This window comes from Scyliorhinus torazame, chromosome 1 (assembly GCF_047496885.1).
Source record: "Scyliorhinus torazame isolate Kashiwa2021f chromosome 1, sScyTor2.1, whole genome shotgun sequence".
In the NCBI taxonomy this organism is placed as follows: Eukaryota; Metazoa; Chordata; class Chondrichthyes; order Carcharhiniformes; family Scyliorhinidae; genus Scyliorhinus; species Scyliorhinus torazame.
In genome coordinates, this window is record NC_092707.1 from 257146686 (window position 1) to 257169398 (window position 22713).

A 22713-nucleotide genomic window follows, 5' to 3' on the forward strand; every position below is an offset into this window, starting at 1 on the left:
CCTCCAGGGTGCCGGAGGGGGCCTCAGCTCCCATTAGCGTATGGAGCATCGTGCTCACATAAGCCCCAACGTCAGCTCCCTCCGTTCCAGAACGGGAGCTGCCGAAACATGCGGCTTAGCAGTGCATCGCTGCAACTGGAAGTCCCTTGGGGCTCTGGGTTGAACTACCTATCTTTCTGGGGGGGTGTTTTCGCAATAAAGGGGCCTGTGTTGTGGTGTGGAGATATAATTTCACATTCATGGGGGGGCTCCGGGGTACTGTAAGTCGTCAGCTAAAAAAGTGTGTTTTTGTCCTTTTAACAGTAATGTCCCATCCCTGCAAAAGAAGGGTCCATCTAGCTGCTCTAATCTGACTAACTGTGCCGTCCTTGAGTCGTCCGTCCAGTAAAAGTTGGGTGGGGGTGTGTTCGGTGAGAATTGTGATGGGGTTGAGTCCGGTAATGTACGAAAAATACTGTACTGCCCAGAATACTGCGAGCAGGTGCCTTTCACAGGCTGGAAATCCCTGCTCCAGAGCATCTAAAACTCTGGAGGTGTAAGCCACGGGCCTTAACTGTTCGTGCCGTTCCTGGAGGAGCACGGCCGAAAGGGTGCGGTCTGTGCTTACTACCTCTATCGCATAGGGGGAAAGCGGGTCTGGAACTTGTAGTGTGGGGGCTGCTATGAGTGCCTGCTTTAAAGAGTCCACAGCATCCGTATGCTGCGGAAGCCATTCCCAGGGGGCTCCTTTCTTTAGGAGGTCTGAGAGGGGTGCTGCCTTGCTGGTGAAACCGTCAATGTGGTTTCGGCAATAGCCAACCAGTCCTAAAAATGACCGGAGGGCTGAAATGTTCTGGCGAAGGGGCAATTTAGCAATTGAGTCAATCCTTTTATGCTCCATCTTGCGTTTACCATGTGTGATAATTATACCCAAATATATCACCTTATCTTCCAAAATCTGGACCATTTTGGGGTTAACTTTACAACCAATTGAATGTAAGAGTTCCAGGAGTTCGGACAGAAGCTCAATGTGCTCTTCCTTGGTGTCTGTCTGCAGTAGTAGGTCTTCTACGTACTGGACCAGACATTTGGGGCGTGAAAAGTTTGATAAACCATTTGCCAGCTGTCGGTGGAAAATGGAGGGGGAGTTGTGGAATCCTTGTGGAAGGCATGTCCACGTGTACTGTTGATTTTTAAAGGTGAAGGCAAATTTGTACTGGCACGCCTTTGCCAATGGAATGGACCAGAATCCATTACTGATATCCAAAACCGTAAAGTATCGGGAATTGAGTCCCTGCTTGAGCATGGTCTCGGGACTTGTGGCTGCTGCGGGGGTGATTTTGTGGAGTTCCCGGTAATCGATGGCCAGTCGCATGATCCATCGGGCTTTCTCACTGGCCAAATCGGGGCATTATTAGTGGAGGCTACTGATCTAAGTATGCCCTGCTCTAATAAGCTTTCGATTACTTTTGCGATTTCTCCCTCTGCCTCTTGGGGAAATCCATACTGTTTTTGGGATCTAAGGTCAGGTCCTGTGATTTGTACTGAACCATTCATCCGGCCACAGTCGTGTTTGTGGGACGCAAATGCTGTCCTGTTCTTCTGTATAACTGCCCTAATCTGCTTGTCCGTGCTAAGTGTCTTCGGGTTAAACCATAATTCGCCTACTGCGCTAATTTTGTTGGCGTATTCACCTACTGTGAGCGTTGCGGGGGCTCTTGCAGACTTTGCCATTTTCCAGACACACTGGTTGACTGGATCAAATGATAGGTGGTGGGAATTCATGAAGTCTATTCCCAGAATATGTTCTGCTGTGTGGGGCAGGTCAACTAAAACTACGGGGTGCTTGGTGGTGATGTTGCCGATTTGAATGGGTACAGGGGCTGTGATGTGTCCCTGCTGTGAGTGGCCTGTAAAGCCGCTGAGGGTGATAGTGGCTGTAGTGGGCCACGTGTCCTTTTGGAACAGGGTGGAGGAATTTATTGTGGTGCGGGACCCTCCTGTGTCCCAGAGAAACTCGATGGGCTGTCCCCATATCCGCTGCAACTACCGGTCGTCCGGACCTATCCCAAAGGGTGTCGCAGACCCAACTGGGGGAGCCCGAACACCGTCAGTTCGTTCCGTTCAGGTCCGTCTGATCTGAACGGGTGCTCACATTATGTATGGGCTCTGTCTTATTCTTACTTAGAGTGCCCGTCTGCTGGGCTCTCTGTGGCTTTCGTGGGGCATTGCAGTCTCTTGCAAAGTGTCCCAACTGTCCACAGTTGTAACACTCCATTGACTTTTGTGGGGGCTGTTCTTTCCTTCATTTACCCATGCGGGGTTCTGGTGTGTTTTAACGGCTTGTATGTCTGCTTTGGCCTGCTTTTCTTCGGGATTTCTAACTGCGGGTTTGTTTTGTACAGACTGCTCCCAGGCGCGGGCCTTTTCTGGATACAGAGAAGCCAGCTTGTCTCTCAAGCCTTGCAGCCAAAAGCAATTTCTCAGTGTGGCAGCAGCTGGTGTTCACCGGTTTGTCACCAGCACACACTGTCTTGTCATATCTCGTAGCCACGCACTAACCATCTTCAATCTATCTTTAAATATGCTTTTCCTCTTTGATCTTTAACTCTATTGTTTTATAGTTCAGTTCATCTTCCCAGACATTACCAATCTTTCATGTTACTTTATAGCTTCTGTTTTTATGAAAAGTAAACCTGCTACTTTACTTCACCTATTTACGATTTCCCAATTGTAGATGTTCCTTTTGAAATACAACTGTTAACTTGACATCACTTCCCTTAACTGCCTAATGTAAATTTATATTCATGCTACCCCTGGCATTCCATCTTAGCTTTGTTCATTTCCACTTCAACCATTCTTGCGCCCCATCGCCCTGCAACCATTCTTGCGCCCCATCGCCCTGCAACCATTCTTGAGCCCCATCGCCCTGCAACCATTCTTGCGCCCCATCGCCCTGCAACCATTCTTGCGCCCCATCGCCCTGCAACCATTCTTGCGCCCCATCGCCCTGCAACCATTCTTGCGCCCCATCGCCCTGCAACCATTCTTGCGCCCCATCGCCCTGCAACCATTCTTGCGCCCCATCGCCCTGCAACCATTCTTGCGCCCCATCGCCCTGCAACCATTCTTGCGCCCCATCGCCCTGCAACCATTCTTGCGCCCCATCGCCCTGCAACCATTCTTGCGCCCCATCGCCCTGCAACCATTCTTGCGCCCCATCGCCCTGCAACCATTCTTGCGCCCCATCGCCCTGCAACCATTCTTGCGCCCCATCGCCCTGCAACCATTCTTGCGCCCCATCGCCCTGCAACCATTCTTGCGCCCCATCGCCCTGCAACCATTCTTGCGCCCCATCGCCCTGCAACCATTCTTACGCCCCATCGCCCTGCAACCATTCTTGCGCCCCATCGCCCTGCAACCATTCTTGCGCCCCATCGCTCTGCAACCATTCTTGCGCCCCATCGCTCTGCAACCATTCTTGCGCCCCATCGCCCTGCAACCATTCTTGCGCCCCATCGCCCTGCAACCATTCTTACGCCCCATCGCCCTGCAACCATTCTTACGCCCCATCACCCTGCCAAACTCTGTTATTAATGTTTTTGCCCTTGCAGTCTAACTGTTTCAGTTTAATTAAACCAGTCCCACCCATATGCTTGCACAAACCTGTTTCATAGTATTTAATATTAAGAAATCAAAATTTTCTTCAAGCAATTTCAATCATGACTTTCAAAGGGGAATTGGATAAGCTGAAGGACCCACTGAAGGACAAAAATGCAGGGCTGAAGGGAAAGGATGGGGGTATGGGAGCAACTAAATTTCTCAAGTGAACCAGCATGGACTCGACAGCCAAATGACGACCTTTGCAATCACCATTCCATGAGTCTATGCTGCACTGGCAGATTATGTAGATCAGTAAGCAGAGGGATGTTGGCTGAAGGGTCTTGGTGCAAGTTAGGATATTGGCAGCAGAGCTTTGGATGAGCTGAGGTTTATGGAGAATGGAAGGCAGTCATTGGGAACAATGGGTTCTTGAGATGATAACTTGTTAGTTAGCCTCATGAAAGTTCAGAATTTCATACAGTCAGGAGAGTAATGTCAACTCCTTTTTGAAAATTAGTTCTCATTATGTATGCATGGTTGGCAAGGTCACCATTTATTGCCTGTTTTAGTTGCTCAGAAGTTGGTGGTGAGCTGCCATCTTGAACCACTGCAATCTGTTTGATGTAGGTCCACTTATGAAGGGAGTTCCAGGATTTTGACCCAGTGATGATGCTGGAATGGTGATAACGTTCTAGTCAGGATGGTGTGTGGCTTGAAGGGGAGTATACAAGGGGTTGTGTTTCCATGCGCCTTCTGCCCTCATTCTGGGAGTGGAGGAAGATATTGTCAGATAAACCTTGGTGAACTGCTACAGTCCATCTCATAATGGAGTTGTTGCAGTGCATCGTGTAGCTGGTACACACTGGTGCCATAATGCACTGGTTACAGAGGAACTGGAGGTATATGTTGGTGGATCAGCTGTTAATCAAGTGGACTACGTCCGTGTGGAGTTTGCACATTCTCCCCATGTTTGTGGGTTTCGCCCACACAATCCAAAAGATGTGCCGGGTAGGTGAATTGGCCACGTTAAATTGCCCCTTAATTGGAAAATATTAATTGGGTACTCTAAATTTATTTATTTTTAAAAATCCAGTGAACTTACCTTGTCATGGGTGGGTCAAACCTGAGTATTGTTGGAGCTGCACTCTATTCAGGCAACTGGGGATATTGCATCACAGTCCTGATTTGTATCTATATGGTGTGGAGTCAGGAGTTAAACGTCTTGCTGCGGAATATATAGCCTCTGCCCTCCTATTAACTCCAGCATTTGTGACTGGCTCCGAAATGTCCCTCTTTCAAGGATGTTGATGGTGGGAGATTTTGCGATAGTGATGACACTGAATACCCAGGAGAGATGTTTAGATTCTCTTTTGATGTCATGGTTCACTGTAGAAGCTGACCGCCAACAAATCTCTGATTTGCCACTTACTTTTAAATTAACTAATTTGTGCTTCTTTTCCAGAATCACTGATGTTAATTTTGGAAGATTGATTCGTGGGAATTTCAGTGAGTGCTTTGTGCCCCCAGCAGCGAGCGCAGTAATAGAACTACTGGAGCAAGCCGGTGAGAACTGCAGGCAGAGTACTGGGATCTTCCCATTTCTCAAACATGCTACTGGTCTCTACACCATCCTAGCTTGCTTAATGAAAGTTTAAAAAACTGACAATTTGATTGGTTTATTATCCAGTTTTGTCTCTGTTAACAGTTTCAGTGCTAGGGTGGCGCAGTGATTAGCACTGCGCCAAGGACCCCAGGTTCAATCCCGGCCCCGGGTCACTGTCCCAGTGGAGTTTGCACATTCTCCCAGTGTCTTTGTAGGTCTCATCCTCACAACCCAAAGATGTGCAGGGTAGATGGATTGGCCATGCTAAATTTCCCCTTAATTGGAAAAAGAAAATGTCATAAACATTTTGAGTGCGAAATTGTGACGGGTTTTGTCATTTTGAGACTTTGAAGTGGAGCACTTGTTAGACCTTGCCTTTATACTACTGCTTGATAGAGCAGATTCTGGTAGTCCTGTGTCACTGCTACCTCCCAGTTTCTGTATTGACTAGAATCGCAGAGCATAGAAGGCTGGTGCTGGTGCCAGCTTTTAAAAAGAGCTGCCCAATTAGTCCCAATCTTTCCCCAACCCTGCAAAATTTACATAGAATCATGGAATTTCTACAGTGCAGAAGGAGGACATTCGGTCCATTGGGTCTGCATTGACCCTCCAAAAGAGCACCCCACATAGGTCCCCCCTGCCCCATCCCTGGAACCGCATAACCCCACCTAGCCTTTTTGACACTTAAGGGACACATCTTTGGACTATGAGAGGAAACTGGAGCACCAAGAGGAAACCCTCGCAGACATGGGGAGAACGTGCAAACTCCACACAGACAGTCATCCAAGGCCAGAATTGAACCCTGGCCCTGTAAGTCAGCAGTGCTAGCCACCGTGCCACCCTTTAAATATGCAAAACAACGTGCATTTGTATGCACCTTTAACATCATAAAATGTCCAACGGCACTTCACAGTAGTGTTGACGGACAAAACATGGCCGGGAACCACATTAGGAGATATTAAGGCATGGTGTTAGGGTAGAAATTAAGGAGCATTTTAATGAAGACAAGGGAGGCAGAGAAATTGAAGGGCCAAATTCCAGAGCTATTCCTGACCTCAGAATATCTTGAAGTACACTTGAGGTGTAGTCACTGTTGTATAAAGGAATGGTAGCACCTCTCTCGGGCTGACTTGCCACACTTTAAAATGGATCATCCTGTATTGGTCCTCACCGAGTTCTCACTCGTGGCTTCAAGTAGTTGTTAGCATGCAATGGTGGCCACAGCCTTGTAAATCGCTTTTTTGGGCACATTTCCTAGCTTGGCTGAATTGGGGATCTGTCTGCCCTGGCATATGAAGACTAATTCCAGCAGCCAGGTTGGCCTCATCCACCCAAAGGTCTAGTTATCTCGAAGGCTGTTCAGCACCATGTTGTGAAATGCATAGAACTCGACAACACATTGAAAATGTCCTTGTCACCCGCTGCATCTGGATCTATTTCCAGCATCTAGAGTTGTCTTCCCACTGGACCAAGGTAGGTCAGGACGAGAGAGGAGGCTGACGATGCACAACTCGTCCTCACTATAATCCAGTTCACATGGAAGTCATGTTCACTGTTGTAATGTAGGAAACATGGCAATTTATTCATGTCAAGCTCCCATGAAGAATAAGATTTTACCGACGCTGGGGGAGCGAGCGGGAGCGCGGAGGCGGGATATGGGACTGGCCTAGAGAAGGTAATGGCTAGTCGACACGGGAGGGGGGCAGGTAGCCCCCTAGTGAGGCTGATCACGTGGAACGTGAGAGGCCTGAACGGACCGATAAAAAGGGCCCGAGTGCTCGCGCATTTGAAAGGACTAAGGGCAGACGTGGTTATGCTCCAAGAGACGCACCTAAAGGTGGCGGACCAAGTTAGGCTAAGGAAAGGATGGGTGGGACAGGTATTCCACTCAGGATTAGACGCAAAGAACAGAGGGGTGGCCATTTTGGTGGGGAAACGGGTAGCATTTGAAGCAAAGAACATCGTAGCAGATAGCGGAGGTAGATATGTAATGGTGAGTGGCAGGCTGGAGGGAATGGAGGTCGTGTTGGTTAATGTGTATGCCCCAAACTGGGACGATGTGGGATTTATGAGACGGATGCTGGGGCGTATACCGGACCTGGAGGTAGGAAACTTGATTTTAGGAGGGGACTTTAATACGGTGCTGGACCCGGGGCTAGATAGATCCAGCTCAAGGACCGGAAGAAGGCCGGCAGCGGCCAAGGTACTTAAGGGGTTTATGGACCAAATGGGGGGAGTGGATCCATGGCGATTTCTTAGACCTAGGGCTAGGGAGTTTTCCTTCTTCTCCCATGTCCATAAAGTGTACTCCCGGATATATTTTTTTGTTTTGGGAAGGTCGTTGATCTCTAGGGTGGAAGAAGCTGAGTACTCAGCCATAGCGGTTTCGGATCATGCCCCACATTGGGTGGACCTGGAATTAGGAGAGGAAAGGGAGCAGAGAACACTCTGGTGATTAGATGTGGGGCTGATGGCGGATGAGGGAGTGTGTGCAAGAGTGCGGGGGTGTATTGAGAGATACCTGGAGGTCAATGACAACGGCGAGGTCCCTGTGGGAGTGGTATGGGAAGCACTAAAAGCGGTGGTCAGAGGAGAGCTGATCTCCATTGGGGCCCACAAAAGGAAAACAGAGGCCAAGGAAAGGGAAAGATTACTGGGGGAGATGTTAAGGGTGGATAGGGAATTTGCAGAGACCCCGGAGGAGGAATTGTACAGGGAGAGGAGACGACTCCAGATGGAATTTGACCTTCTGACCACCAGAAAGGCGGAGGTACTGTGGAGGAAGACACAGGGGAGGAGGTATGAATATGGGGAAAAGGCTAGTCGCCTGTTGGCTCATCAATTGCGAAAGTGGGCAGCAGCGAGGGAGATAGGAGGAATTAGAGACGAAAGGGGAGACACGGTGCGAAGGGCAGGAATGATAAATGAGGTGTTCAAGACCTTCTATGAGGAACTGTATAGGTCTCAACCCCCAGAGGGAGAGGAGGGGATGCGGCAGTTCCTGGACCAATTGAGGTTCCCGAAAGTGGAGGAGCGGGGGGTGGTAGGCCTGGGGGCACCGATTGGGGTGGACGAGGTTATTAAGGGACTGGGAAGCATGCAAGCGGGGAAGGCCCCAGGACCAGATGGGTTCCCGGTGGAGTATTACAGAAAATATGTGGACTTGTTGGCCCCATTGTTGGTGAGGACGTTCAATGAGGCCAGGAAAGGGGGGGACTCTACCCCCGACGATGTCGGAGGCGACGATATCGTTAATTTTGAAGAGGGATAAAGATCCGTTGCAGTGCGGGTCCTATAGACCCATTTCATTATTGAACGTGGACGCCAAATTGTTGGCAAAGGTACTGGCATCGAGGATCGAGGACTGTGTCCCGGGGGTGGTGCACGAAGACCAGACAGGGTTCGTAAAAGGGAGACAACTGAATGTTAACGTGCGACGACTATTAGGGGTGATAATGATGCCCCCAGTGGAGGGGGAGGCAGAGATAGTGGCGGCAATGGACGCAGAGAAGGCATTTGATAGGGTGGAGTGGGAGTATTTATGGGAAGTGTTAAGGAGGTTTGGGTTTGGGAACGGCTTTATTAGCTGGGTTAGACTTCTTTATGGGGCTCCAACGGCAAGCGTAGTTACAGGTCGACATAGATCGGAGTTTTTCCGACTATATAGGGGAACAAGACAGGGATGCCCGCTGTCTCCATTGTTGTTCGCGTTGGCAATTGAACCTCTGGCCATGGCGTTGAGAGACTCCAGGAAATGGAGAGGGGTGATTAGAGGGGGAGAAGAACACCGAGTCTCGTTATACGTGGATGACCTATTGTTATATGTGTCGGACCCAGCGGGGGGGATGATAGAGGTTATGCGAATTTTGAGGGGGTTCGGGGATTTCTCGGGGTATAGGCTAAACATGTGGAAGAGTGAATTATTTGTGATACATCCAGGGGACCAGAGTAGAGAGATAGAAGGCTTGCCTCTAAGGAAAGTGGAAAGAAACTTCCGATACCTGGGGATTCAGATCTCTAGGAGCTGGGGAACCTTGCACAGACTTAACCTGACACGGTTGGTAGAACAAATGGAGGAGGACTTCAAGAGGTGGGACATGCAGCCTCCATCACTGGCGGGCAGGGTGCAAGCAATTAAGATGATGGTCCACCCGAGGTTCTTATTTGTATTTCAATGTCTCCCTATACTAATCACCAAGACCTTTTTTAATAAAGTAGACAGGAGCATCACGAGCTTCGTGTGGGCAGGGAAAGTTCCGAGAGTAAGGAGGGGGTTCCTTCAGCGTAGTAGGGACAGGGGAGGATTGGCACTACCGAACTTGGGCGATTACTATTGGGCCGCCAATGTGGCAATGATACGTAAATGGATGATGGAGGGTGAGGGAGCGGCGTGGAAAAGACTGGAGAGAAAGTCCTGTAAAGGGACGAGTTTAGAGGTGCTGGTGACGGCGCCGCTACCAATCTCACCTAAAAAGTTTACCACGAACCCAGTGGTGGCGGCAACATTGAATATCTGGGGACAGTGGAGGCGACAGAGAGGGGTGCGGGGAGCCCTGGTGGGGTCCCCAATCAGGAACAACCATAGGTTCGCCCCAGGAAGAATGGATGGAGGATTTCAGAGCTGGTACCAGTTGGGAATTAGGAGGGTGGGAGATTTATTTATAGATGGGACTTTTGCGAGCTTGGGAGCATTGGAGGAAAAGTATAAGTTGCCCCGGGGAAATTTCTTGAGATATATGCAGGTGAGGGCGTTTACTAGACAACAGGTGAGGGAATTTCCGTTGCTCCCGACACAGGGGATACAGGACAGGGTGCTTTCAGGGGTGTGGGTCGGAGAGGGCAAGGTGTCAGAGATATACAGAGAGATGAGGGAAGAGGGGGAGGAGTCGGTGGGCGAACTAAAAGGAAAGTGGGAAGAAGAACTAGGGGAGGAGATAGAGGAGGGTATGTGGGCTGATGCCCTAAGCAGGGTAAATTCCTCTTCCTCATGCGCCAGGCTTAGCCTGATTCAATTTAAGGTGCTACATAGAGCACACATAACGGGAGCAAGATTGAGCAGGTTCTTTGGAGTGGAGGACAAATGTGGGAGGTGTGGCGGGAGCCCGGCAAACCACGCACATATGTTTTGGGCGTGCCCGGCACTGGAAGGGTATTGGAAGGGAGTGACGGGAGTGATCTCGCAGGTGGTGAATGCCCGGGTCAAACCAAGCTGGGGGTTAGCTCTATTTGGAGTTGCGGAAGAGCCGGGAGTGCAGGAGGCGAAAGAGGCCGACGTTGTGGCCTTTGCGTCCCTAGTAGCCCGGCGCAGGATCCTACTCATGTGGAAGGAGGCAAAACCCCCCGGACTGGAGGCCTGGGTAAATGATATGGCGGGGTTCATTAAACTGGAGCAGATAAAGTTTGCCCTGAGAGGATCGGCTCAAGGGTTCACCAGGCGGTGGCAGCCATTTCTACCTAGGGGAACGTTAGAGGGAAGACAGATGACCAGCAGCAGCAACCCGGGGGGGGTTTAGGTCAAAGATAAAGGGGTTTTGTTACTTGTGTATTGTTAAAAATTCCTGTATTGTTATTGTTGCGTTTGCTTTGTAAGAGGGGAAAAATTGTTGTTTGGGAAAAAAATTTCAATAAAACATATTTTATTAAAAAAAAAGAATAAGATTTTACAAGTATACCTATCATATCTCCTTTCACCATGCAAATTGCTCACTTAACACAATCTATGGTGCTCTGGCCTTTCGCCCTGTTACATTGTGTGCACCCTGTTACATTGTGAGCACATTTATATGATCTGTCATCAGCCACTATTAAAATGATTTGTAAACACATGTAAAATCATGTGAATGTGCATGCAGTTATTCACAGAATTGATCTTTTCTATTCCATTTGTCTTCCAGATTTGTGCACTCTTGGAAGGAAAGTCTTGATTGTAGGTGACGGTGGTGTGCAGGAAACAGCCCTGCAGAAACTTTTACAGATGGAAGGGATGGCAGTTGTGAGCTGCCCGTGGCAGAACAAAAACGTCACGGAACTGGTACGAACCCTGATCTAAACCTGCGTGATGTTGAAAGTAGGAGTCAGTGGTTTATAATTCAACACCGTTTCATTTTTCAATTAATCATTTTAATGAGGCTTTTACAAATCCTAGATATTAATAATGTAAAAGTTAAAAGATTAGCCAAGATCTAAGAGGAATTGCCTAAATTGAATAACTTGTTTTTTTTCCCTCCTGTGAAAGATGTTTCTCGCATATTGTCTGCTGCCATTTTATGCAATTTCCTTTGAGCTGAGTTTCAGAAATACATTAAGAGAAAATCCGTTACTGTTTTGACAAAGTAAAGGACGGAAAATTGAGAAAAAAACCTGATGCAGTGTAAGCAAGTCTTTCCAAGGAGCTCTATGTTGTAATTGAAGAATCATTGACTTTGGAGGTGAACAAAACTGGTGTTTTTCCTACACCTGAAATCCTGCAGTAGATGTGATTCAGTACCCGGTTACTGAAATATATAATGTTAGCAAACAGTCGGAATATTGAGGTCTGTTCTGGTACCTAATGTAAAATGGAGTTTACAGCCAGGAAAAGGGCAAATCGAAGCTTCATTGGAATAATGTTATCTTATTTATTCCTGGGATCTGAATATTACTGCTTAGGCCAGCATTTGTTGACTATCTCTAATTGCCCATGAGAAGATGACCTTGAGCCGCCACCTGAACTGCTGCAGGCCAAGTGATGCAGGTACACCCACAGTGCTATTAAATAGGGAGTTCCAGGCGTTTGACCTAGTGGCAATGAAGGAGCAGCAATATAGTTCCAGTATGGTCTGTGTATTAGAGTGGAACTTGCAAGTGGTGCTGTTCCAATGCTCCTGCTCCCCTTGTCCTTGGTGGTGAAGGTTGCATGTTTGGGAGTTGCTGCTGTGCATCTAGACATCTATAGACATCTACAGATGTCTACAGATGTTGAAAGATGCCCTCGTACGAACGGGATATGGCGCTCGACTCATCGATCGACAGTTCCAACGCGCCACAGCAAAAAACCGCACCGACCTCCTCAGAAGACAAACATGGGACACAACCGACAGAATGCCCTTCGTCGTCCAGTACTTTCCCGGAGCAGAGAAACTACGACATCTTCTTCACAGCCTTCAACACGTCATCGATGAAGATGAACATCTTGCCAAGGTCATCCCCACACCCCCACTACTTGCCTTCAAACAACCGCGCAACCTCAAACAAACCATTGTTTGCAGCAAACTACCCAGCCTTCAGAACAGTGACCACGACCCACACAACCCTGCCATGGCAATCTTTGCAAGACGTGCCAGATCATCGACATGGATACCACCATTACACGTGAGAACACCACCCACCAGGTACGCGGTACATATTCGTGTGACTCGGCCAACGTTGTCTACCTCATACGCTGCAGGCAAGGATGTCCCTAGGCGTGGTACATTGGCGAGAACATGCAGACGCTGCGACAACGAATGAACGGACATCGTGCAACAATCACCAGGCAGGAATGTTCCCTTCCAGTCGGGAAACACAGAGGGCATTCAGCCTCTGATCTCCGGATAAGCGTTCTCCAAGGCGGCCTTCAGGACACGCAACATCGCAGAATTGCCGAGCAGAAGCTTATAGCCAAGTTCCGCACACATGAGTGCGGCCTCAACCGGGACCTGGGATTCATGTCGCATTACATTCATCCCCCACCATCTGGCCTGCAAAATCCTACCAACTGTCCTGGCTTGACACAATTCACACCTCTTTAACCTGGGGTTACCCCATCTCTGGATCTGTAAAGATTTGATCACCTGCTAATGCTCTCATTCCTAGCATTGTTTGGCATCCTTGAATCTGTCTATATATATGTTTCTGGAACATACCTCTTCATTCACCTGAGGAAGGAGCAGCGCTCCGAAAGCTAGTGACATCGAAACAAACCTGTTGGACTTTAACCTGGTGTTGTAAAACTTCTTACTGTGCTCACCCTAGTCCAACGCCGGCATCTCCACATCATGTGCATCTTATAGTTGATGCACACTCCTGCTACTGTGTGCTGGTGGTGGAGGGAGTGAATGCATAAGGTGGATATCAGGATCAGAGGCTGTAGGAGTGAAGAGAGGCTCAAAAATTATGTTTTTTCAAAACAAAAATGTTCAGTGGGGTATTTCTAACTTCTATGAGGACAAATGGTGAAAGGTTGTTTCCTCATTACTGCATTGAGCCAAACTGAATGGTGGCTAACGGTCAAGTTGTTTTGTAATTGGGTAGAGAATTGCAATTGCCTATTATATATTCATTTGCAGTGTGATGGGCAGTGGGCAGCCTGCCCTGCGGTTCGATCTAGTTGTGTTGAGTTATAGTACTTGTGGGGATAGGTAATTTGTAAAAATTAGGAAAGGATACTGCACCCCAGGAGTGGTGATTCTGACCAATGGGTATCTGTTATGTTAATGCAAACTTTAATTTAGACACAGAATTAAACTTGCCGTTAATAACCTCGACACAAATGCTGTACGGCAACCATAAATCTGAAATGCTGCTTAATGTGTGGAGTGTTTCCAGCATTTTCTATCTTTGCTTTTACTGGGAGCGAATGATCAGATTTAGTAATTCTTCTCTGGGAGAGATTTAGAAAGAAAGTACTAGAAGTTAAACCTTTCAATGCATAGGATGTCACAAAACACAACGCAGACAATGAAAGGCATTTTGAGGATAAAGCTCTGTTGTAATGTAGTAATGCGGCTGCAGACGGTAAGGTCCCACAAATAGCAATTAAATAATTATCACCTCAACTGCTGGTGATGTTGCATGAGGCATAATTATTGGTCAGGACACCAGAGAGAACTCCCTGAACAACTACTGATAGTGCCATGGGATATTTTGAGAGGGCAGATGGGGCCTGGTTTTGACTTCTCATCTGCAAGACAGCACTCCCTTAGTACTGCACTGGAGTCTCAACATCATCTGTTTGCATTTATTTGGTGCTTTTAACATAATAAAACATTCCAGGGGAGTTTCTAAAGCAAAATTTGACTCCGAGCCAAGTCAGGCAACAGGAGAGCAGTTGATCTAAATACTTGGTCAACGATTGGTTTTAAGGAGCTTCTTAAAGGAAGTAAGAGAAGCAAAGGTTTTAGGGACTGAATATTGTTGCTCTTTTTAGCCTTAGTTTTATTACCTCTGATTATGTCACCTTTGCTCACGAGTCGCCAGGTATCTTTCTGATACAGCCACGTGGTTCAAGCTCGAGTTATTATTAATAAGTCAGCACACCGCTTAGTAAGATTGAAATCAACGGTCATTTATTATATACAACAATTAATGCTTACACAATAATCCTACTATCTATATAAAAACCTGCCAATACTTAACTTTAGGAAGGGCCCACCAGGTCAGGGAAACGAATGGCTTATCGAATCGGATCTGGCCCGCGGGATTCAAAAAGGCTGATACGGGTCGATGGCTAAGAGTCTTTATCGGGTAGCGATCGCTGGAGTCAAACTTACGGTTCTTTGCTGAAGGTTCTTGCGAAGGCTGCGAGCAGGTGAAGAAGGGAGAGAGAGAGAGAGAGATCTGAACTTGGCCCCTCACTTTATAGGGCCCAGGGGCTTCCCGCCTCTCGGGGCGGCCCTTGACCCTGAGTCCCAAGTGATTAGACTTGTTCCCAATCACTGGGTTCGATATGTCCAATAACGGGGCAATTCCTCGATCGGGGGGTGGTCGTTCACCTGTCTTTGTTTCGGCCACTGCAGGCGCCGACAGGTCTGGCCCGGCATTCAATTGCTAATATGTTGCAATTGTTCCCGGGGATAGCCGATTAAACTGCAGATGTCTGGGTTGATGTGCTGCTAATAGTGAGTATCGATCTGGGCCGACTGCCCCAGAGCCGAATATGCTATTCTGTCTGTTTGTGTCCTGTTGGCTGCTTTTCCCATCAGCCTTTTCGGTTAGCCATTTTAAATCGGGTTTTGGGACTTCCGGGTGCGGCGATGACCAGCTGAGTCGCACGTTTCGGCAGCTCCCGGTGAAACGGACTTTTGGGCTCTTGATAGGAGCCCCAACGGCAATTTTGACGGCTAAAAACACTGTGCGGTAAACCCGAAGGTAATCCCCCCTGGATACGGATGGAAAAAGGAGGAGAAAGTGGCCGGATTGCAGTGGATCCTTTAGAACAGCGGCAAGGAAGGCAAGCAAAAACCAAGATGGCGTCGGAAGGTGGCAGTTTAACATGGGGCCCTGAACTTCTTGAAATGCTGTGGAAGAGATCAAAAAGGAAATGAAGAAAGAGCTGTTGGCCCCGATACTACAGGCGATCGAAGGGCTAAAGGAGGAACAAAAGACCCAGGAGCGGGAGCTTCGGGTCGTGAAGGCAAAGGCAGCCGAGAATGAGGACGACATACAGGGCCTGGTGGTGAAGACTGAGACGCAGGAGGCACATCAGAAACGATGTGTGGAAAGGTTGGAGGCTCTGGAAAACAACGCAAGGAGGAACAACCTGAGAATTCTTGGTCTTCCTGAAGGTGTGGAGGGAGCGGACGTCGGGGCATATGTGAGCACGATGCTGCACTCGTTAATGGGAGCGGAGGCCCCGGCGGGTCCGTTGGAGGTGGAGGGAGCATACCGAGTGATGGCGCGAGGACCGAGAGCAGGAGAAATTCCCAGAGCCATAGTGGTGAGATTCCTCCGTTTTAAGGATAGAGAAATGGTCCTTAGATGGGCGAAGAAAACTCGGAGCAGTAAATGGGAGAACGCGGTGATCCGCGTTTATCAAGACTGGAGTGCGGAGGTGGCGAGAAGGAGGGCGAGCTTTAATCGGGCCAAGGCGGTGCTTCATAAAAAGAAGATAAAATTCAGAATGCTGCAACCGGCAAGACTGTGGGTCACATATCGAGAGAGGCACCACTACTTTGAGACGGCGGATGAAGCGTGGACTTTTATTGTGGAAGAAAAACTGGAATGAGCGGGTTATTAAAAAGAACGTTTGAACAAGGTGGTGGGGCGAATGTGGGGGGCAAAGAGTGGGGTTAAAAGGGGAAAGAGGAGTTTTATGTACTAATCCTGCGATGTGGTAACTTTTCTCTCTCCCACAGATGGTGATTGGGGGGGGGGGGGGGAGGTGGAGGAGATGGGGCGTTGGCCATTGGGGGCGGGGCCAAGGGAGAAGCGCGGGCTTGGTTCCCGCGCTATGATAATCATGGCGGGAATAGAGAAGCAGGAAGGAGGGGGCGTCGCACGGTGCGAGCCGAGGTCACGGGGGGAAGCCGAGGTCGGCCAGAGTTTGCTGACTTCTGGGAGCAACATGGGGGGAGTAATTACGCTAGCGGGGGATCTAGCGGGGGGGGGGGGGTGGGATGGGGGAATTACTGGGTTGCTGCTGCTGGGGAGAGGGGGGAGCTGGTATGGGAGAGGATGGGCGGGGGGGCACCGCCTGGGGGAGATACAGCTGCGTGGGAACCGGGTGAGGAGCTGGAAAAAGGTGATGGCTAATCGACAAGGGGGGGGGGGTAGGAAGCCCCCCAACTCGGCTGATCACGTGGAACGTGAGAGGGCTGAACGTGCCGATAAAGAGGGCACGGGTACTCGCACACCTTAAGAAACTTAGGCAGATGTGGTTATGTTACAGGAAATGCACCTGAAACTGATAGACCAGGTTAGGCGACGCAAAGGATGGGTGGGGCAGGTGTTCCATTCGGGGCAAGATGTGAAAAACAGGGGGGTGGCTATATTAGTGGGGAAGCGGGTAATGTTCGAGGCAAAGTCTATAGTGGCGGATAACGGGGGCAGATACGTGATGGTGAGTGGCAAACTACAGGGGGAGACGGTGGTTTTGGTAAACGTATATGCCCCGAACTGGGATGATGCCAATTTTATGAGGCGGATGCTAGGACGCATTCCGGACCTAGAGATGGGAAAGCTGATAATGGGGGGAGATTTTAATACGGTGTTGGAACCAGGGCTGGATAGGTCGAAGTCCAGGACTGGAAGGAGGCCGGCAGCAGCCAAGGTACTTAAAGATTTTATGGAGCAGATGGGAGGTGTAGACCCGTGGAGATTTAGCAGACCTAGGAGTAAGGAGTTCTCGTTTTTCTCCTATGTCCATAAAGTCTACTCGCGAATAGACTTTTTTGTGCTGGGTAGGGCATTGATCCCGAAGGTGAGGGGAACGGAGTATACGGCTATAGCCATTTCGGATCACGCTCCACACTGGGTGGACTTGGAGATAGGGGAGGAAACAGGAGGGCGCCCACCCTGGAGAATGGACATGGGACTAATGGCAGATGAGGGGGTGTGTCTAAGGGTGAGGGGGTGCATTGAAAAGTACTTGGAACTCAATGATAATGGGGAGGTCCAGGTGGGAGTGGTCTGGGAGGCGTTGAAGGCGGTGGTTAGAGGGGAGCTGATATCAATAAGGGCACATAAAGGGAAGCAGGAGAGTAAGGAACGGGAGCGGTTGCTGCAAGAACTTTTGAGGGTGGACAGACAATATGCGGAAGCACCGGAGGAGGGACTGTACAGGGAAAGGCAAAGGCTACATGTAGAATTTGACCTGCTGACTACGGGCACTGCAGAGGCACAATGGAGGAAGGCACAGGGTGTACAGTACGAATATGGGGAGAAGGCGAGCAGGTTGCTGGCACACCAATTGAGGAAAAGGGGAGCAGCGAGGGAAATAGGGGGAGTGAGGGATGAGGAAGGAGAGATGGAGCGGGGAGCGGAGAGAGTGAATGGAGTGTTCAAGACATTTTATAAAAAATTATATGAAGCTCAACCCCCGGATGGGAGGGAGAGAATGATGGGCTTCTTGGATCGGCTGGAATTTCCCAAGGTGGAAGAGCAGGAAAGGGTGGGACTGGGAGCACAGATCGAGGTAGAAGAAGTGGTGAAAGGAATTAGTAGCATGCAGGCGGGAAAGGCCCCGGGACCGGATGGATTCCCAGTCGAATTCTATAGAAAATATGTGGACTTGCTCGCCCCGGTACTGACGAGGACCTTTAATGAGGCAAAGGAAAGGGGACAACTGCCCCCGACTATGTCTGAAGCAATGATATCGCTTCTCTTAAAGAAGGAAAAGGACCCGCTACAATGCGGGTCCTATAGACCTATTTCCCTCCTAAATGTAGATGCCAAGATCCAGGCCAAGGTAATGGCAATGAGAATAGAGGAATGTGTCCCGGGGGTGCTCCACGAGGACCAAACTGGGTTTGTGAAGGGGAGACAGCTGAACACTAATATACGGAGGTTGTTAGGGGTAATGATGATGGCCCCACCAGAGGGAGAAACGGAGATAGTAGTGGCGATGGATGCCGAGAAAGCATTTGATAGTGGAGTGGGATTATTTGTGGGAGGTGTTGAGGAGATTTGGTTTTGGAGAGGGGTATGTTAGATGGGTGCAGCTGTTGTATAGGGCCCCAATGGCGAGCGTGGTCACGAATGGACGGGGATCTGCATATTTTCGGCTCCATAGAGGGACAAGGCAGGGATACCCTCTGTCCCCATTATTGTTTGCACTGGCGATTGAGCCCCTGGCGATAGCGTTGAGGGGTTCCAAGAAGTGGAGGGGAGTACTTAGGGGAGGAGAAGAACACCGGGTATCTTTGTATGCGGACGATTTGCTACTATACGTGGCGGACCCGGCGGAGGGGATGCCAGAAATAATGCGGATACTTGGGGAGTTTGGGGATTTTTCAGGGTATAAATTGAACATGGGGAAAAGTGAGTTGTTTGTGATGCATCCAGGGGAGCAGAGTAGAGAAATAGAGGACCTACCGTTGAGGAAGGTAACAAGGGACTTTCGTTACCTGGGGATCCAGATAGCTAAGAATTGGGGCACATTGCATAGGTTAAATTTAACGCGGTTGGTGGAACAGATGGAGGAGGATTTCAAGAGATGGGATATGGTATCCCTGTCACTGGCAGGGAGGGTGCAGGCGGTTAAGATGGTGGTCCTCCCGAGATTCCTCTTTGTGTTTCAGTGCCTCCCGGTGGTGATCACGAAGGCTTTTTTAAAAAGGATTGAAAAGAGCATTATGGGTTTCGTGTGGGCTGGGAAGACCCCGAGAGTGAGGAAGGGATTCTTACAGCGTAGCAGGGATGGGGGGGGCTGGCACTACCGAGCCTAAGTGAGTATTATTGGGCCGCTAATATTTCAATGGTGAGTAAGTGGATGGGAGAGGAGGAGGGAGCGGCGTGGAAGAGATTGGAGAGGGCGTCCTGTAGGGGGACTAGCCTACAGGCTATGGTGACAGCCCCATTGCCGTTCTCACCGAGGAACTACACCACAAGCCCGGTGCTGGTGGCTACACTGAAGATTTGGGGACAGTGGAGACGGCATAGGGGAAAGACTGGAGCCTTGGGGGGGTCCCCGATAAGAAACAACCATAGGTTTGCCCCGGGGGGAATGGGTGGGGGATATGGAATGTGGCAAAGAGCAGGAATAACACAACTGAAAGATCTGTTTGTGGATGGGAAGTTCGCGAGTCTGGGAGCGCTGACCGAGAAATATGGGTTGCCCCAAGGGAATGCGTTCAGGTATATGCAACTGAGGGCTTTTGCGAGGCAACAGGTGAGGGAATTCCCGCAGCTCCCGACGCATGAGGTGCAGGACAGAGTGATCTCAAAGACATGGGTGGGGGATGGTAAGGTGTCAGATATATATAGGGAAATGAGGGACGAAGGGGAGACTATGGTAGATGAACTAAAAGGGAAATGGGAAGAAGAGCTGGGGGAGGAGATCGAGGAGGGGCTGTGGGCAGATGCCCTAAGCAGGGTAAACTCGTCGTCCTAGTGTGCCAGGCTAAGCCTGATTCAGTTTAAGGTATTACACAGGGCACATATGACTGGAGCACGGCTCAGTAAATTTTTTGGGGTGGAGGATAGGTGTGCGAGGTGCTCGAGAAGCCCAGCGAATCATACCCATATGTTTTGGTCATGCCCGGCTCTACAGAGGTTTTGGATGGGGGTGACAAAGGTGCTTTCAAAAGTAGTAGGAGTCCGGGTCGAACCAAGCTGGGGGTTGGCTATATTTGGGGTTGCACAAGAGCCGGGAGTGCAGGAGGCGAGAGAGGCCGATGTTTTGGCCTTTGCGTCCCTAGTAGCCCGGCGCAGGATATTGCTAATGTGGAAAGAAGCCAAGCCCCCGGGGGTGGAGACCTGGATAAATGACATGGCGGGGTTTATAAAGCTAGAGCGGATTAAGTTTGTCCTAAGGGGGTCGGCTCAAGGGTTCACCAGGCAATGGCAACCGTTCGTCGAATACCTCGCAGAAAGATAGACGGAATGGGAAAAAGAAGGCAGCAGCAGCAGCCCAGGATCGGGGGGGGGGGAGGGGGAGGAGGAACCAGAAGGACACTCAGGCTTGTTAATATATACTGTATAGTATGTATAGGTCGTTGCTACAGATAATTATATATTGGACTGTTAAATTATATTTTTGGAGAGTGTTACTTGTGACAAGGCAGTTGCCAATTAGGGCTAGTTTTCATTTTTGTTATTTATTATTTATTCATTTTTTGTTTATAAAATAGGTCATTGTTATTTGTGTTGTTATAATATTGTGTAAAGGATGCACAATGTACTGTGTTGGCTGACCAAAAATTTTCAATAAAATATTTAATTAAAAAAAAATTAAATCGGGTTTTGGCCAAATTAATAGGGAATCAGCCATTTTCGGTGGCTACAATAGTGCCCCAGGAAGCTTACGGCACATCCGCCAATAGCAGAGCAATTGCAATTGGATATGCTCAAGTAGGGGAGATTTAGGGGAGTGCCTTGGAGGATTGTGGAGCTGGAGGAGATTAGAGATGGGGACTGGTGAAGGGTGGAAGGATTGGAGAAAAGAGAATATTAAAATCACAACATTGCTTAGCCAGGAACCAGTGGAGGTCAGCAAGCCCAGGTATAATAGATGAATGGGACTTTGTTGGACTGAAGTGCTGACTTTGGGCTGCATCGAGTGCTAAAGTAGGTGTTTTGTGACTGAGGGAATTTTAAGGGTTAATTTCTATCTACAGTCTAGTCTTTTATTTAGTAATTAACTTGAAAGTTGCTGTTAGGTTTGGAAGAAGGTATGTTTTAGACCAGCTTTTAAGCAGGGTTCATACAGGCTTACTTGCAGTTGCTACTTGTTAATAAGATAACTGGCTTAAACCAGTTCTCAGAGGCTAGAGTCAGACAGTATAAAAGTGAGCCATCTTAATGCTGACTTTGGGCTGCATTAGAGTGCTAAAGTGTGAGCTTTGATATGGTCAATATGATTTAAGTCCTGTGTTCCTGTTGTGAAAGAGAAGGAACGCCTTCCATTTGCTCCTTGGGCAATGTCACACTCTCCCTGTACTGTCCTTTTTATTAAAACATTTTTTAAAAATTGGATCCATCTAATTTTGGTTACCCATGACCATTTATATACTGCACTTGCTTTGTTCTTGTAGTAAATCCTCTTCTGAGATGGTACAGTTCTAATTAGAGTAGGCTAGCAGTGTTAGAGGCATGGAGGTCTACAGCACAGAAATGGCCCATCGCGTCTACACCGGTCAAAAACAACCACCTAACTATTCTAATCTCATTTTCCAGCACTTGGTCTATAGCCTTGTATGCCGTGGCATTGCAAGTGCACATCCAAATACGTCTTAAATGTTATGAGGGTCTCTGCCTCCACCACCCTTTCAGGCAGTGAGTTCCATGCTCCCACCATCCTCTGAAAAAAGTTTCCTCGCATCCCTTCCTGCCCTTTGCCTTAAATCTTTGCTTCCATGGCATTGACCCTTCCACCAAAGGGGAAAGTTTCTTCCTATATACTCTATGCCCCTCATAATTTTATACATCTCAATCATGACCCTCCCCTTAGTCTCCTCTGCTCCAAGGAAAACAACTCTAGTCTGTCCAATCTCTCTTAATAGCTAAAGCTCTCCAGCCTAAAAACATCCTGGTAAATGTCCTCTGCACCCTTTCCAGTGTTATCACATCCATTCTATAATGTGGATTCCAGAACTGCACACAATACTTTAGAGCTGTGGCCTAGCTAATGTTTTGTACAGTTCCAGCATATCCTCCCTGCTGGTTAAGCTCTATGCCTCGTCTGATAAAGGCAAGTTTACCATATACCTGCTTAATCACTGTTTATACTTGCCCTGCTAGCTTAAGTGAAGAGTGAAGATCCCTCTGATCCTCGGTGCTCCCAGAGTCCTGCCATTTAACTTGCTTTGTTTGTTCTGCCCAAGTGCATAATCTCACACTTACCGGATTGAATTTCATTTGCTGGCGGGAAGGTGGCACAGTGGTTAGCACTGCTGCCTCATGTCCCGAGGATCCGGATTCGGCACCACCCACAGGTCACTGTCCATGTGGAGTTTGCACATTCTCCCCATGTCTGCGTGGGCCTCACCCACAAAACCCAAAAATGTGCAGGGTAGGTGGATTGGCCAAGCTAAATTGCCCCTTAATTGGGGGGAAAAAAGAATTTTATTTGCTACTGATCAGCCTGTCTAAAGCCTCCTGTAATCGAATGCTACCCTCACTATTTAGCATGC

At 48.8% G+C, this 22713-nt stretch overlaps 1 protein-coding gene across 1 annotated transcript in view; it reads left to right on the plus strand.

The window, feature by feature from the left end:
- The window catches only part of mthfd1l (methylenetetrahydrofolate dehydrogenase (NADP+ dependent) 1 like), a 316218-nt gene that overhangs the window by 40449 nt on the left and 253056 nt on the right, over positions 1 to 22713 (plus strand). Inside the window, exons 6-7 of the mRNA XM_072504179.1 lie at positions 5045 to 5145; positions 11080 to 11216. Of these exons, the coding sequence (XP_072360280.1) occupies positions 5045 to 5145; positions 11080 to 11216 (238 nt within the window). The remainder of the gene's footprint in view (positions 1 to 5044; positions 5146 to 11079; positions 11217 to 22713) is intronic.